We start from the raw sequence: 16466 nt of genomic DNA, 5'->3' as shown, positions 1-16466 counted from the left end.
ATCTTCCAGGTCCCTCAGCCAGGGTAGTGCAAACGCAACGGTGCTAGACGTTGCTCAGACAGGTGGGCATAAAAAGCGGGTACGTCGTAGTTCCTTTCTCAATGCCAAAAAGCTTTACGAAGATGCCCAAATGGCTCGAAAAGTGAAGCAGTACCTGTCCAATTTGGAGCTAGAAATGGATGAGGAGAGTCTTCAGACGCTATCCCTGCAGTGTGAGCCAGCAACCAACACATGTGAGTGTTTCCTTCAAGTGGCTGTGGAATCTGGGGGGATGCAGGTGTGTTTCCTGTGCGATGGTCCAGGTGGTGACAGAGTGGGGCTTAATGCGCTGGGGGAAGTAGCACCCTGGACACCTTGAATGCTGCTCTTGAATACCATGCAGCACTGCCCTAGGCTAGGCCTCGTGTCCAACTGGGTTAGTATGGGGAGGATGACACTGGAGACTTACTTAGGATGCCTGTTGTTTTGGTTTCATCCCAACACAGCCAGTATGCACGCAGGGGCCACGTGTGTGATGTCTCTCCCATTTGCATCCCTTATATTCTCACGATACCTCCAAAGTGAAGGACAACCTGAGAGGGGTGAGGGGCCCACCAAGTCCGAGCAGGGCCCAACTAGCTATGCTGGCTGCTCTTTATCCCCTCAGCCCAGAAGTTCAGCTACCACGGAAAGCAGTAATTCTGCTAATGCTGCTACACAGCGAAGCATGACTCGGACTAATGTGAGGCGTCCCAGCTGTTAAAAACCTGGCCAGGCTAGAAACGGGGGCACTTTTCTCTTTATTTGCATCTGAATCTGTAAGACAGAGGCTTTTTCCATTTAGGACATGGCTGGGTCTTGTATGGGCAGGTTTGAAAACACCTTCTGTAGAATATAAAGGTTATATGTATATTGAGAAAACTCAAGTTCTTAGATTTACCCCGAACATTGTAGACGCTCTGTGCGTCGTGATGAAGGAAGAGCTTGTCCTCTGAGGTCCGATCGGTCTGAGTTCTCGTCCTGACTGTTCCTCAGCCCAGCAAGGTCACCTTAGGCAAGCTCCCTGAGCTCCCTAGTCCTTAGCTCCCTTATGTGTAAATTGCAGGAAGTATGCATTTGTAATTGAGTTGGTTTTAATATTAACATACGATACATACAGCACTTAATTGCCCTATTGAATTGGTTTGCTTTCTATCTGCTATGGAATTATACGCTTAGTATAGCACTCAAGCAGTATTGGCTGCTATTAGTTGACATAACTCTACCCCTTAGAATTTGATAGTAAAAAGATATATTTATTAAGTAAAAACTAAGCTCATATATGCCAAGGGCTTTTGGACACCATTTTAGGAAAATCATTTCTAACAATTTCCCTGTCGTAGTTTTTATGATATACTTGTGTTATTTTATATGCACACACATAATGTGTTAAGCTACCCGTATTTTTCTATTTTTATTTTTAATGTGGTCTTCAATAGTATAATCACCTTTGAGATAGCTAGTTTCTTAAGGTAAATACCTTTGTCCTGTCATGCCTTTAATACTTTCCATAGCTAGGGTTCTCCCCCTACCCCCTTTCTGTCCTTTGTGTAGGCAAGAGGGGGAAAAAAAAAAAGACACGTTTTAGTATTCTACCTGCAGAAAATGCTCAGGCAGTCCTAAAATTATCTTGTATGTAGCTGTTAACTTCTTAAATTTCTTGTTCTATTTTCAAACCAAACAATTATCAGTGCCTAAGAATCCTGGTGACAAGAAGCCTGTCAAAACTGAGACCTCCCCAGTGGCTCCGAGGGCAGGGTCACAGCAGAAAGCACAGCCCCAGCCGCAGCCCCAGCCGCCGCAGCCACCACATAAAGTCAACCAAGGACTGCAGGTCCCCGCCGTGTCCCTTTATCCTTCCCGGAAGAAAGTGCCCGTCAAGGATCTCCCACCCTTCGGTAGGTGATAAGCTCATGTCCCCTTTCGGTGCTATTCGCTGTCATGTTTTTCAGGTTAGGGGGAAATGCTTGTCCTGGATAACTTTGTCTAATACTCTTGAGTCTCCCCCTGATTATTATCTCTTAATAAAGCCTTGATGTTTAGTAAGTTAAACTTTACTTGTGTCAGTGGAAGGTACTGATTTTACAGAGTATCTCATTTAATCGTGCTCTTCACTCAGGAGGTGAGCTTTGCTCATGGTGTCTACTCAGCAAGCTCAAAAATATCTCCATACAGCCAAATTATTTTATGAATAAATATATGAATGAAAGAAAACAATGTTAATAAAAGAAAATTCTATTTAAAAAAAAAAAAAGGATAGCACCCAGCCTGTATGGCTCAGCAGTTGAGTTTCGACCCAGGAACTAAAAGGTCACGGTTCAGTTCCTGGTCAGGGCACATGCCCGGGTTGCAGGCTTGATACCCACTATGGGGCGTGCAGGAGGCAGCTGATCAATGAGTCTCTTTCATCATTTATATGCCTATCTCCCTCTCCCTTCCTTTCTGAAATCAACAATTTTTTTTTAAAATCTCACTTTCAAAGTGATTTTTGAAAAGATTGTATTAAAACATCAAACACATGAGTTAAAATGAAGGATTAGATCTTTGTTAAATTTCATTGCTTCCTTTTTAATGAATTCTGTTAAGAACATTAAAACTAGCAGTTTACTGAGATAGTTTCAGTATATAATGCTTTCCCAAATATCTTTTTGTTGTTCAAAGTAAGGTAATTGAGAGTGCCTCATGCTGGGGTCCAATCCCAGCGGGTCCAGGGGTCCCCAAAGGTGTGGACGGAGTCGGCGAAGAAGGAATGACACGAAGACAGCCTTCAGTTGATCAGCAGCCTAGTCAGGACCTCTAGCCAGGATCTCCAGCCAAAGTTCTGGTCGGAGTTCTGGTTAGGAACTGATCAGGATCTGATGAGGATCTGATGTTTATTGTCTTGTTACATCCATATTTATACCAGCCGATTTTAATCCTGTCAATTTCTATTACAAAGGTTAGGGCGTTTCTTATCTCCATTCCAGGGAGTAAAGATTATGTAGCTTAACTACCCGCCTGGCACTTAATCAAGGGGTTGTATCCCCTCCCTAACCTCAGGGAAAAATCCCCACCTGGGGAAACAACCTTTCTCGGAGAGGTGACCTTGGTTAAAACACATGGCGCTAAAGAGAGCAAACATATTAAGAACAATATGCCATATATGCCAGGTCCCTTGAAACATATGCTGTGCAGATGTTTCTTTCCTGCAGCGACTGTGTCAAGCAGCAAGGATGGACTGGCTCCCGGCAAATTCCCCCTTTTTTGTTTTTTAAATGATAGCGCATGCAAATCAGTGGCCACCTCTCAGATTGGGCTGTTTAAGACTTGGAAGAAGACTGGCAAGTAATGACAATAAGCATAGCTATAAACATAGTGGATGAAGCGCACAAGGAGCCCCGTTCCTTAGGAGGTTGCCGGCCTCTTCAGTCAAGAGATTTCAGCTGTCCTCAAGTTGTTGGTTTGATTGTCTTTGTTGGTCTGGCTAGCGGGTGGCATCACTGGCGACGGCTTCCCGATGTGTCAGCGAGTTGAAGGGCTGCATCAAAGGGTCCATCAGGGCCGTGCTTGATGGTGGCGTCGGCGTCCAAGGAGGAGCAAGCTGTGTTCTCTGGGTCAGCTGTTATGGAGGATGGAGGGTAGTAGAGAGAAAAAGAAAAGAAAGCAAAAGAACTACAAGGCATGGAAGCGTTCAGAAAAAAGAGGAAGAAGAAAGGGAAGAAGGCAGCATCCTGCTCCAGCCCTTTCTTTCAGCTGCCCCTTTCCCTGTGGTCCAAGGTAGAAATGGGAAACAAGTCCTGTTGCAGTGAAAGGGAAGCTGCTGTCAGCCAGGTCTCTTATCTAGGTACTGATCTCAGCTGGACCAAGTCTCTTTCTGTTCCGGATCTGAGCTGGGCCAAGTCTCTATTCATTATCTGGGTCCCTATCTGGGCTGGACATGGGAAGCGAGAAGCAGCCATGGGGGAAGGAGACCTTCCTCAGAAGGGGCGAGTGTTCAAGCCCCTGCACCATTGGGGGGGTGAGGATCTGTGCCCCACCTCTGTTGAACCCCAAGTTCTCTCCTACTGGCCCCTCTGTGACTGTGCCTGTCTTAGGTTGTTCCTCCCTGAGGAATCTTACCCGTCTTTGACTAACCAGCCAAGCTCCGGGGCCAAGCAGGGGGGTCCCCAAAGGTGTGGACGGAGTCGGCAAAGAAGGAATGACATGGAAACTGGGTTCAGTTCATCAGCATAGCGAGGTTCTCCCTCCAGGATCTCCAGCGAAGTTCTGATTAGGAACTCCAACCAAGTTCTGGTGCCATGTTCTCTCACTAGGTTCTCCAGCCAGGTTCTCCAGGTTCTCCTGCCAGGTTCAGTCACCAGGTTCTTTAGCCAGGTTCTATCCAGGTTCTTTTGCCATGTTCTGTCTAGGTTCTCCAGTGAAGTTCTATAGCCAGGTTCTGTCCAGGATCTTTTGCCATGTTCTCTCTAGGTTCTCCAGTGAAGTTCTATAGGCAGGTTCTGTCCAGGATCTTTTGCCATGTTCTCTGGCTAGGTTCTGGTTAGGATCTGATGAGGAGCTGATGAGGAGCTGATGAGGAACTGATGAGGAGCTGATGTTTATTGTCTTGTTACATCCATATTTATACCAGCCGATTTTAATCCTGTCAATTTCTATTACAAAGGTTAGGGCGTTTCTTATCTCCATTCCAGGGAGTAAAGATTATGTAGCTTAACTACCCGCCTGGCACTTAATCAAGGGGTTGTATCCCCTCCCTAACCTCAGGGAAAAATCCCCACCTGGGGAAACAACCTTTCTCGGAGAGGTGACCTTGGTTAAAACACATGGCGCTAAAGAGAGCAAACATATTAAGAACAATATGCCATATATGCCAGGTCCCTTGAAACATATGCTGTGCAGATGTTTCTTTCCTGCAGCGACTGTGTCAAGCAGCAAGGATGGACTGGCTCCCGGCAGCCTCATAATATTTACTTCGTAAAACATTTTAATGTGACTCTATTTCTAAATTCTTTCCTTTCTTTAAATCACCTTATATTGGCATATATTACCCTTTTTTTCCCCCAACCCTCATTTTACTTGCTCACACTTGGCACTGGATCATTCCCTTCTGTCTGTCAACCTCCCTCCATGGTCTTTTACCTACTTTCTTGGGTCGTTTTCTCCATTCTCTTTCATCTATTTATTTGAGCAAATATTAGCTGAATGGAATTCCTTAGTGCTCTTTTATTTGCTTTCTTATTGCTTCCTTTTAGCTCTTGACTGTTGACTTTTCTCCCATCATTCCACTTCACCTGAGCTCTAACATATCCAATAACATCAAAATACCTGTTTCCAACTCACACCTGACTTCTTAGTATTAAATATTCTTTTTATTTATTGTTGTCTAACATATTGTTGAATAAAGATGGTGATTACATTAAGATTTAGACCCAAAAACAGTTCATCTTTAGACTCTGGCAGCTGTCAATCAGAAACCAACCTAGGGATATCTATGTCTTCTATAAGCTTATAGTCTATACTGTGAAGAGTACAAAGACCATTGAAATTGTAAACAGCTTGAATCTAAATGTAATATTAAATCTTAACACAAAAAACGTTTTATAGTTATTAATGTTATTTCTTTTCAGTCTTGAAAATACATATTTGTTCGTTTATTTTTTTCCCTTAAAGGCATAAACTCTCCACAAGCTTTAAAGAAAATCCTTTCTTTGTCTGAAGAAGGAAGTCTGGAACGACACAAGAAACAAGCAGAAGATACGATATCAAATGCATCTTCACAGCTTTCTTCTCCTCCCACTTCTCCACAAAGTTCTCCAAGGAAAGGTAGATTAAATTACTTATTATTTCCCTTTATAGCAATCTATACATTTCAGCTATAATAAATTTCAGAGTTATATATTAGATCATTTTTACATTGTAGAGTCATCTAAAATGATCTAATATATAACAACCAATGGGTTTTTTCTTCTCAGTTTACAAATTTGGAAGAATTTTTGGTATGTTTAATCTTATAGTAAGTAGCGTTAAACTTATAACTACATAAAGCCTTCGAAAAATAAGTTTAAGTTTTTTATTGATTGTAAGTGTGGAAATAATTTTTTTGTGCTAAAAGTTGTTCTAACTTAAATATGATTGTATAACAATTACAGAGTAGAAAGCTTTAAAAACATAAGAAAAACTAATACTTCCTGATTTATTTTTTCATTGTATTAACACGGGTCTTGATTACCTTCTTTGTTGCTACCTCTTTTTATTTTTAAAAAGGTTAGTTTTTAGGCAGTCAATCTCTTCTTAAGTTGATGCTTTTCTTATATTAGAATACAGTAGGTCCTCGGGTTACGTCGGAGATCCGTTCCTACGGCGTGACATACCTCGATTTTCGCCGTAAGTCGGAACCCACCTACATAAGCACCTACGTCACTCACATGAAGCACATACATAGCAGTAATGAAGTGAAACAGTAAAAAACATTTAAAAGAAAGATAACAATTCCTGAACTTTACTTGTGGTAAATAAATAATAAAAAACATAAAGCACATATGTACATACGTCGAAATGACAGAACTTTTTTTTTTAATAAATACTGTAACTGGGAGATGGCGACTTAACCACGAAACGTAGGTCGAGTCCAACGTAACCCGTAACCCGAGGACTGTCTGTAATTGTAATAGATCTGCCACAAAACCCCCCAGGTTACTTTCTCTGCCCTTTTTTTTTTTTCCTTCTCATATGTATCAAAACTCATACTGAACAATGAATTCTGGGTTGCAAAAGAGGCTTTATTTTTAGCAACTGTCTACCCTTTAATTGAATGGGTATAAACTAGTCGTAAATGGCTAAGAGAGTTTTCCCTAGAAGGAGACCAAAAAGATTAATAAATTGTGAGATTTCCCTGAATTGACAAATACCTCTTGATAGATATTTCAGACATCTGTGCATTTTGTGTGGGCACCAGCCTCTACTGTTCTTGTTAAAGGGAGCTATCTGAATTCTTTTCTCATCCCGTTGTCAGGTGGCAGTGGCAATCAGCTGAGATCTTTTGGCTCCGGGCAGTTGGACTTAACCAGTTCCTCCTCTTCTCTTGGAAGTGAGAACAGTAACAAGAATAACAATGCACCATGGACCTATGGGATAGGTGGGGTTTATAGAACCAAAGACGGGTGGGAAAGAGGAATCATCTCAGTAAAGGAGAATGGGAGCATTCCTCTAAATGTCAAGCGCTTCATCTGAGTGATTATTTTCTAGAGATTTTTTTTTTTTTTTTTTTTTTTAGCAGACTGTTTAGGGAAGGTTTTAAACCTTGTCTGTCAGAACTTTAGTGTGGTTTATAAAAAGACATTTCCTAGATGAACACGTTAAATCTTGTCAAGACCTGTGCAACCTTTAAAAAATAAATCAGGAATTAACAAGTTACTCAAAGGATGGGGAAGTACTATTTAGAGAATAAATGAGCAACATTGAGGTGTCCTAGATTTAACTTTTTTATCAGGTAAGTGGCATTGAAAAATTGCGTTGCATACATATAATCATGTAAAGTCAATATTTTAAGTAATATGAGATCCTTAGTGATGTTGTAAAAGAAATGAGTACTGAGAAAGAGGATTTGGGTTTGTTTGTTTTTCATTAAAAATATCAAGATGTTTTTTGTGACTTTCAAAATTATTTTTAGCAACAAAGGGAAGTTAAGGGTTCTTCAGGTCAAAAAGACAGACATCTGTTTAGACATTTTAAAGTGATGGTCTAGGGAGAAAATGGAGATTTGTACATTACGTCTTCTAAAACTACTGGCTTTTATGCGATTTGTCCAATATATTGTTAATCTTAAAAAGCCAAATGACAGAAATCCAAAGATTTTTTTCAGGTTTTATTGCTTTTTCTTATTTAAAATTATAAATATTTCCTGTTGAATTATTCTATGCCATAAAGTTCTAAAAATTGGAAACAAGATTACTACTTTGCAGATTGCAAAAAATATACTTTAAAATCTGATCATGGTTATTCTTCATGGTTTTTTATATAGACTAACAATAGTTGAATTTGTAGTTAAGGGAGCTAAGAATAGTCGACTAGCACCATGATTTCTGCATTATTTCCTGGCTCATATAGCAGTATTTTCTTTTTTCCTCTCTAAACTTTCAGTAAGCAAGTCAGGCTTCATTTGAGTATCAATTTACTTTGTCTCAGTCACCTGTTCTTCAAGTAAAATGCATTTTTCCCCACTCCAGTGGCGATAGCTTTGGCCTGCATTTGGTTTTTGCTTCTCTTTGGAAGACTTCGGTTCTGTGTTATAAACCTACAGCGTCTAATTAATGTGGTTGTATTTCCCATGCAGGCTATACTCTGGCTCCCAGTGGTACTGTGGATAATTTTTCAGATTCTGGTCACAGTGAAATTTCTTCACGATCCAGTATTGTCAGCAATTCCTCCTTTGACTCGGTGCCCGTCTCGCTGCATGAGGAGAGGCGCCAGAGGCATTCTGTCAGCATCGTGGAAACAAACCTGGGCGTGGGCAGGATGGAGAGGAGGACCATGATCGAGCCCGATCAATACAGCTTAGGGTAGACGCCTTTTCTTTAGTGTCCTTTTACATCCTGTCTTTCATCTTTTAAAAACAAATCCTTTCTCTAGATGTGTATGTCCATTTATTTTGCATAATGCCTAAGAACTTTTCTCCCAGCCCAGTTACTAATTTTCACAGTATCTGGATTAGTAAGTACCCTGCTGTTTTTGTTGTGCTTTTCAGAGTTAGCTTTATTCTCATTGGAACATAGTGGTTCTGTGCTCAAGGCAGAGGGTGACTTTCCGCTGTATCTCAGTTCTTTCGTATGAGCTTGCTTCTTGAAATAATCAGATTATATTGAGCCTTTTAAGAAATATGGTCCTTTATTATAAGCAAGTACTTGTTCTTTCCCGCTATATTTATTTTATGGTGATGACAAGGTGAGAAGATTGGGCATGGCAGAAATGGCCCCATTATAGTGCATAGCAATTGAGTGGTGCTTTCATCATCTTTTCCCTGGGATGGAAGAAAGCCCCTTTCTAGGAAAAAGTATTTTGGTCTTATCATAGATTATCAGTTAACAGTCTTGCTTTTGCTTTTTCGTGTCTTTTGACCACTTAGGTCCTACGCACCCATGTCTGAGAGTCGGGGCTTATATGCTACAGCAACAGTAATTTCTTCTCCAAGCACAGAGGAGCTTTCCCAAGACCAGGGGGATCGCGCTTCGCTGGATGCAGCCGACAGTGGCCGTGGGAGCTGGACCTCGTGCTCAAGTGGTTCCCATGATAATATCCAGACCATCCAGCACCAGCGAAGCTGGGAAACACTTCCATTCGGGCACACTCACTTCGATTATTCAGGGGATCCTGCAAGTGTCTGGGCCTCAAGCAGCCATATGGACCAAATGATGTTTTCTGATCATAGCACAAAGTATAACAGGCAAAATCAAAGCAGAGAGAGCCTTGAACAAGCCCAATCCCGGGCAAGCTGGGCCTCTTCCACGGGCTACTGGGGAGAAGACTCGGAAGGGGACACAGGCACAATAAAGCGGAGGGGTGGCAAAGATGTCTCCCTTGAAGCTGAGAGCAGCAGCATGCCACCTGTGACCACAGAGGAGACCAAGCCCGTCCCCATGCCTGCCCACATAGCTGTGACACCAACTACTGCAAAGGGACTTATTGGTAAGCTTACTGGGGAGCTCGTCCTGTCTGGATCGTGGCTTTAATCTAACTTATTTCAAAAGTAAAATCGTGTTTGTGGTTCTTTTCCTCATTGCTGTATAGGGCTTGAAATGGATAGTGGTTAAGAGCGTAGGTCCTGCGGTCGGGTACATATCTATATTTTCTAGCACAGTGTACATTCAGTCCTTCTTGGCCATCAAAATCTGTAGGTTGTCATATGGTTATATTCTGGTCTCATATTGATCTTTTTATCTGAAAATTATCAGGAAGGGTGGCCATTCTCTGTAGAGGAAGAATTTTTATTTAATTGAAGCTTTTGAATATTTTATTATTCTATTTCGTTCCCTTGAATTGTAATTAGAACTTTATACTTTGCATATTGAAAAATCTTCTATTGATTTTGTTATGCAGACAAATTGTTTCTGTGCTCAGCAAATTCTCCCTGTGCATTATGGAACCAAGGAGAGGGTGCTAAGAGATAATGTAATGAGGAAGAGCTTAGGAGCCAGGCGGATTGGGGTTGGAATCACTATTTTGCTCCTTTTCTAGCTTTGTGGCATTGGGGGACGCACTGGACTATGTCTGTTTCCTCATCTGTAAAATGAGTTTAGTGATTTCTACTAATACAGTTGGTGTGAGGGTTAAAGGAATTCTCTGAGAAGCACTTAGAACAGCTCCCAGAGAGTAATTGATAAGTGCATGGAAGATGCTGCTGTTTTGCTATTGCTATTTCTATTGTAATGTTGTATCTGGGTGAATTTTCTGGGGCATATTTAATGTCTATAGAATTGAAGGGTAAAAACACATCATAGAATATAGAATGAGAGCCCGGCCATTGTTGCTTAGTGGTTGTGCATTGACCCATGCACCAGTAGGTTGCTAGTTCGATTCCTGGTCAGGGCACATGACTGGGTTGCGGGCTCCATCGCCTGGGGAAGGGGGCGTGTGCAGGAGACAGTCTATTGATGTTTCTCTGTCATCGATTTTTCTATCTCCCTCTCCTTCTCTCTCTCTGAAATCAATAAAAACATATTTTTTTTAAAAAAAAATATAGAGTGAGAAATTCTGGAGTGTAATCATTACAGACATTTTTATTAGTTGGGAAATTGTAATTATTTATCATGTAAATAGTCATGGGTAGATGTCAAACTTAATATGCTTTCCAGATGAATAAGGAGATAACTATTAATACCTATTCTTAGGTTGCAGATTTTAAAGCACTTTCTTTTAATAAGCTAATACTCAGACTTATTGATGCAAAGGAAAGAAAAATGATGTTTTAGTTCCTAATAGTTGAGTCTAGAAAGTTCAAGAAAATAAAACTTTGCCTGGCTGGTGTTGCTCAGTGGTTGAGCATTGACCTATGAACTAGGGGCCACAGTTGGATTCTCAGTTAGGGCACATGGCCAGGGTGCTGGCTGGATCCCCAGTGAGGGGCATGCAAGAGGCAGCCGATCAATGATTCTCTCTCATCAGTGATGCGTCCATCTCTCTCTGCCTTTTCTGTCCTCTTTGAAGTCAATAAAAATAAAATTTTTAAATGGGAAAATAAAACTTTGATTTTACTTGCCTTTACAGATTTCTTTTTTTTAAATGTATTTTATTGATTTTTTTACAGAGAGGAAGGGAGAGGGATAGAGAGTTAGAACATCGATGAGAGAGAAACATCGATCAGCTGCCTCCTGCAAACCCCCTACTGGGGATGTTGCCCACAACCAAGGTACATGCCCTTGACTGGAATCGAACCTGGGACCTTTCAGTCTGCAGGCTGAACGCTCTATCACTGAGCCAAACCAGTTAAGCCTTTACAGATTTCTGTTCTAGGTCAGCCGTGGGCAAAACTACGGGCCCGTGGGCCGGATCCCGGCCCGTTTGAAATGAAATAAAACTAAAAAAAAAAAAAGACCGTACCCTTTTATGTAATGATGTTTACTTTGAATTTATATTAGTTCACACAAACACTCCATCCATGCTTTTGTTCTGGCCCTCCGGTCCAGTTTAAGAACCCATTGTGGCCCTCGAGTCAAAAAGTTTGCCCACCCCTGTTCTAGGTTATGAACATTAATAACAGGGTTTTAAGAGAAATACATACCTTACACATAGTTTTAGAGTTTTTAAATTTGCATCATTTTTGGTTCCACTTTTCCAATTTTTTTTTTTAAGCAAAGAACTTTTTTTTTTTAATTGATCATTAGCTTTTCTAAGTCGAAGAAGCTGATCTGACAGCTGTCGAGAGCAGTGGCCCTGGTTCAACAGGTAGATGGCGTAGCTGCCAAGCGCCCCTGGGTTTTGCTTTGAGAGATGCTCCTAAGTGCCCGTAGCTCCTGGCTGCCACTACTGACCAGCTGGATGAGTGTACAGTAAGCATGATGGGACTCTAGTTAGAAAAGTATTTCAATTCACTGTGGTTCACGGTGGAACCAGGACCTGAAGTAATGTGGCCTTGGTCCTCTGGCTGATGAGGAAAATGCCCAGCAGGGAGAGTTTGCCTGCCTTGTCCCTGGGGCAGGGAGAGAGGAAGGAACTTGACCAGGCATGGGACAGCAGCATGTTGCAGGCATAGTACTGGGTACCTTTTATGTTCTCTCTTTGCTTCATCTCTACAGTAAACCCAAATATTAGGTGGTAATCTTATTACTATTTTATAGTTTAGACAAGTGTTGAAGTAGTTCATTTAAAGCTAAAGGTACTGAACCCGCCTAGTAGCTTCTCTCACCCGTTATTTGGCCACACAGAGATAACCATTGTGAATATTTGGTTTCGTCAACATCCATTCCCCTGCCTACCGTGTCCCCCACCTCTAGATCTACCTCACATCACACAAAATCACATTTGTCATTATACTGTGTGTGCTCTTAATAATTATTTTATCGGTTTTTATGGGCATTGGTGCATGAAATATTCTTCGACAGCACTTTTTAATGGCTGGTGCCTTGTCTTCACTGCAGCGCGCAAGGAGGGCCGGTATCGAGAGCCCCCGCCCACTCCTCCGGGCTACATCGGGATCCCCATCACTGACTTCCCAGACGGGCATTCCCATCCGACCAGGAAACCTCCAGACTACAACGTGGCGCTTCAGAGATCTCGGATGGTCGCCCGCCCCTCCGAGGCAGCGGGGCCCTCGCCCGCCCAGCAGCCACACGCGCATCCCGGGGCTGGCCGGCCGGTGAACAAGCCCCAGTGGCATAAACCCAATGAGTGCGACCCGCGCCTCGCCCCCTATCAGTCTCAAGGGTTTTCTGCCGAGGAGGACGGTACATACTCATTCTTAAAACCGTAACGTTAGACGTGTTCGCTTATGTTGCCTGTAAGCTTGCCAAGGCGTTTGTGTTTTCTTAACACTGTGATCACTTGTGTCTTCAGCCATATCCTGCGCATTTTATAGTGAAGAGTTCCAAACTTAGGGTTCAGCTTTTGACTCCTGTGTGTGTGTGTGTGTGCGTGTGTGTGTGTGTGTGTGTGTTTTCTAAAAGGCTCAAGAAATACCAAAGATTGCAGAAGTGGTCAATTGAATAAAGTGTGTACATGGCTGGGTTTTTCTCCTAATTCTCAGTGTTCTGTGGAAAGATTGGAAAGATTATACTTGGACTTTTAATGAGCTCCAAATGACAGTCTGAGATATATAATTCTCTATGACTCTCTTCTACAATCCTACCTCAAGCTATATTGAGAAGGAGGAGGGAGATCTTGCACCCGATCTCCTTTCTTTTTTTAAGTTTTGATCCTAACCTGTTTTGGTATACAAATAATCACAGAAAAAAGCAAAACAGGATCAATGAAAATTACTTAGAATCCTGTCACTTGCAGGTAACCACTGTTAACATTTTGTTATATATCCTTCTAGACTTTTTTTATGTAGCTGTGTATTATCTAAAAAGCCACATGCTGTTTTAAAACTTGTGTCAATGAACTCATTATTAAATAGACTCGTTGTCTATACTGTGTATATATATTTAAATAGGCATCACATATACTTTATTTTAAAGTGTTTATTATTCATAATCATCACCTAGAGGAAAAGGCAAGGATTTTAAGTGAGGTATACTAAAAAGAAGCGCTAAGGTATTTTTATTTAGCACATCAGCAAACATACCCTCTCAGCACCAGAAGGACTTACTTGCTCATCACTTTCTCTTTCTTTCCTGGTTGTGTTTGCAGAAGATGAACAAGTATCTGCTGTTTGAGGCACAGGCTTTTCTGGATCCAGAGTGAGCCACCGCAAGGAGAGCACAAGAAGACGCCCCCAGCATCGGGGCCCGGGAACTCACATTCTGAGGATGGTGGACCAGTTTGCCTCCTTCCCTGCCTTAAAAGCAGCATGGGGCTTCTTCTCCCCTTCTTCCTTTCCCCTTTGCATGTGAAATACTGTGAAGAAATTGCCCTGGCACTTTTCAGACTTTGTTGCTTGAAATGCACAGCGCAGCAATCTTCAAGTCCCCACTGTTGCTGCCTGCCACGTCACACAGTATCATTCCACATTCCAAGATCATCACCACAAGATGAGGCACCCCGGCTGCACTTCTCAATGCCTGGAAGGGTTGTTTTTAAATCTTCCTTTAAGATTTCAATCCAGTCCTAGCACTTGGTCTCGTTGGGATAATGAGAAAAGCTAGCCATCGAACTTCTCGGGGCCTTTAACCCACCAAGGAAGACAAAGAAAAACAATGAAATCCTTTGAGGACAGTGCTTGTCCACTTGTTTACAATGTCCTCCTCTTTTTTTTTTTTTTAATGAGTTTAAAGATTGTGTTCAGAGAGTCAATGTTATATCCACTTAATAATTACAGTATTATTTTGAACCTTTAAGTAGGGTTGCCAGCCTGGGTTTCTAAAAAAAGAAAGAAAAAAAAAACCAAATATGCCAGACAGGGTGTGGCCACAGCAAGAAGAAGGGAAGACCTGGCACGGGACCCTGTCTTCCCGTGTCCTTCAGGCCTCCCCCGTGAAGTGCCCTATCCTGGAGACGTATAAACTGTTAGCCAATCACTCAGATACCAAGACACCCCTCCACTCCTTCCCCAGTGGGTGGGGGTCTCCCGTCATACTGTTTGCACATGGCCAGGGGAGGGAAATAGGACTCTTGCGTCCTGTGTCTGAGCCTTATGGAGTGCAGGACAGTGTCATTTGAGGGTGTGTCCTGCTCCATTGACATGGATGGCAACCCCCCCCCCTTTTTTTTTAAGTTATGTTTCTTTGATTTTTGTTTATTTAGTTTTAGGGATTTTTTTGTTTGTTTGTTTTTCAAGAGAAACGTTTATAACTGGATAGCATTGCAGTGAAAGCAGCTTGGGATGTTGGAGCTAATGCCAGCTGTTCGTACTGCTCTTTCAAGACAGCCTCCCTTTACTGAATTGGCATTAGGGAATAAACAAGCCTTGACCGTGATCAAAGATCAAAAGATCCCAAACCTGGTGGGATATGCCAGCCTTCGCCAGGGGGGTTGGTCACCGAAGACTAACCTGGAAGTGGCTTAATGGACGCACCATGGATAGAGAAGGCCTAAGTGTAGCAACCACCTGCTCACAGCTGCTATTAACCCTATAATGACTGAAATGACCCCTCCACTCTATTTTTGTGTTGTTTTTGCACAGACTCCGGAAAAGTGAAGGCTGCCAATCCGAGTAGTACTCAAATGTGAGGAACTGCTGGTCTTGGATTTTTTTTCCATTAAATTCAGCTGATCATATTGATCAGTAGAGAAACGTAAATAGCTTCAAATTTTAAAAAGAGTCAAAATGCAGTGTTTTTTCACTGTATCAAACAATGTCAGTGCTTTATTTAATAATTCTCTTGTCTCATGGCATTTGTCTACTTGCTTATATATTACATTGTCAATTAAGCATTTGTAATTTTACATGTAATATGCATTCTTTGCCAGTTTTATTATATAGGCTATGGACCTCATGTGCATATAGAAAGACAGAAATCTAACTCTACCACAAGTTGCACAAATGTTACCTAAGCATTAAGTAAGCGTAGAACATAGGACTGCTAATCTCAGTTCGCTCTGTGATGTCACGTGCAGAATGTACAATTAACTGGTGATTTCCTCATACTTTTGATACTACTTGTACCTGTATGTCTTTTAGAAAGACATTGGTGGAGTCTGTATCCCTTTTGTATTTTTAATACAATAATTGTACATATTGGTTATATTTTTGTTGAAGATGGTAGAAATGTACTATGTTTATGCTTCTACATCCAGTTTGTATAAGCTGGAAAATAAATAAATATAACATAAAGCCTTGTCTATATTCTTAATGAATCGTGCATGCTTTTTATTGTCAAAGTGCAAGAAAGCCCTTGGGTCTCACAGTAGGGGCGAATCCTTGGGAAGCTGAGAAGACCTGGCCTGTGTAGCCCCAAACTGTCCAATAGCCTATTCTCTTAGAAAAGAAATTAATATCATCAATGTTAACACAGATTAAGCCATGTTTAGAATTGACAGTTTTTCTTGAGATTCTGTGAAAAATGCAGATGGTATCACTATATATCTACAGAGCATTTGTCTCTTCTCAACCTTTTCCAATAAAAATAGCTGTGGGACCTAATATTTTGACCCCCAGTATACATTCAGAGAAAGAGGACCTCAGAGAACTTAAACAGGAGTTCAAGATCATGACCACCGATACTACAATTTAGCTAATGATTTGGGACTTCTGATGGGTACATAAAATATTGTTCCGTCTATGAGTTCTCAGGGGTGGTAAGTATGAATATTATTTCAGTCTATCAGAGGGGCACCTATATTTTAAAAAGTAAAAGTCCGTTAAGCAGCAACCTATTGGA

General features: G+C 41.6%; 1 protein-coding gene and 1 non-coding gene across 9 annotated transcripts in view; one reads left to right on the top strand and one right to left on the bottom strand.

Moving 5' to 3' along the window:
• The window catches only part of RAPGEF2 (Rap guanine nucleotide exchange factor 2), a 164551-nt gene extending 148632 nt beyond the window's left edge, over window positions 1-15919 (top strand). For 4 of the 8 annotated variants that reach the window (XM_023755330.1, XM_023755336.1, XM_023755326.1 and 1 more), the window contains 8 exons: window positions 10-233; window positions 1710-1916; window positions 5668-5820; window positions 7010-7132; window positions 8330-8555; window positions 9119-9678; window positions 12627-12932; window positions 13837-15919. In XM_023755330.1, coding sequence (XP_023611098.1) covers window positions 10-233; window positions 1710-1916; window positions 5668-5820; window positions 7010-7132; window positions 8330-8555; window positions 9119-9678; window positions 12627-12932; window positions 13837-13862 — 1825 coding nt within the window. In that variant the 3' untranslated portion in view covers window positions 13863-15919. Of the gene's footprint in view, window positions 1-9; window positions 234-1709; window positions 1917-5667; window positions 5821-7009; window positions 7133-8329; window positions 8556-9118; window positions 9679-12626; window positions 12933-13836 lie in introns of those variants that run through there. The other 4 variants (XM_023755338.1, XM_023755342.1, XM_023755345.1 and 1 more) reach the window with 4 other exon arrangements.
• On the bottom strand, window positions 6712-6828 carry LOC111826555. Its single transcript, XR_002829905.1, has one exon. It is a non-coding gene; the product is annotated as a small nucleolar RNA SNORA40 (small nucleolar RNA).
• Window positions 15920-16466: the final 547 nt, after the last annotated feature.

Source organism: Myotis lucifugus, unplaced genomic scaffold, assembly GCF_000147115.1.
Source record: "Myotis lucifugus unplaced genomic scaffold, Myoluc2.0 scaffold_1, whole genome shotgun sequence".
In the NCBI taxonomy this organism is placed as follows: domain Eukaryota; kingdom Metazoa; phylum Chordata; class Mammalia; order Chiroptera; family Vespertilionidae; genus Myotis; species Myotis lucifugus.
Note: the sequence above shows the minus strand (reverse complement) of the source record. Positions and strands in the feature narration are given on the sequence as shown.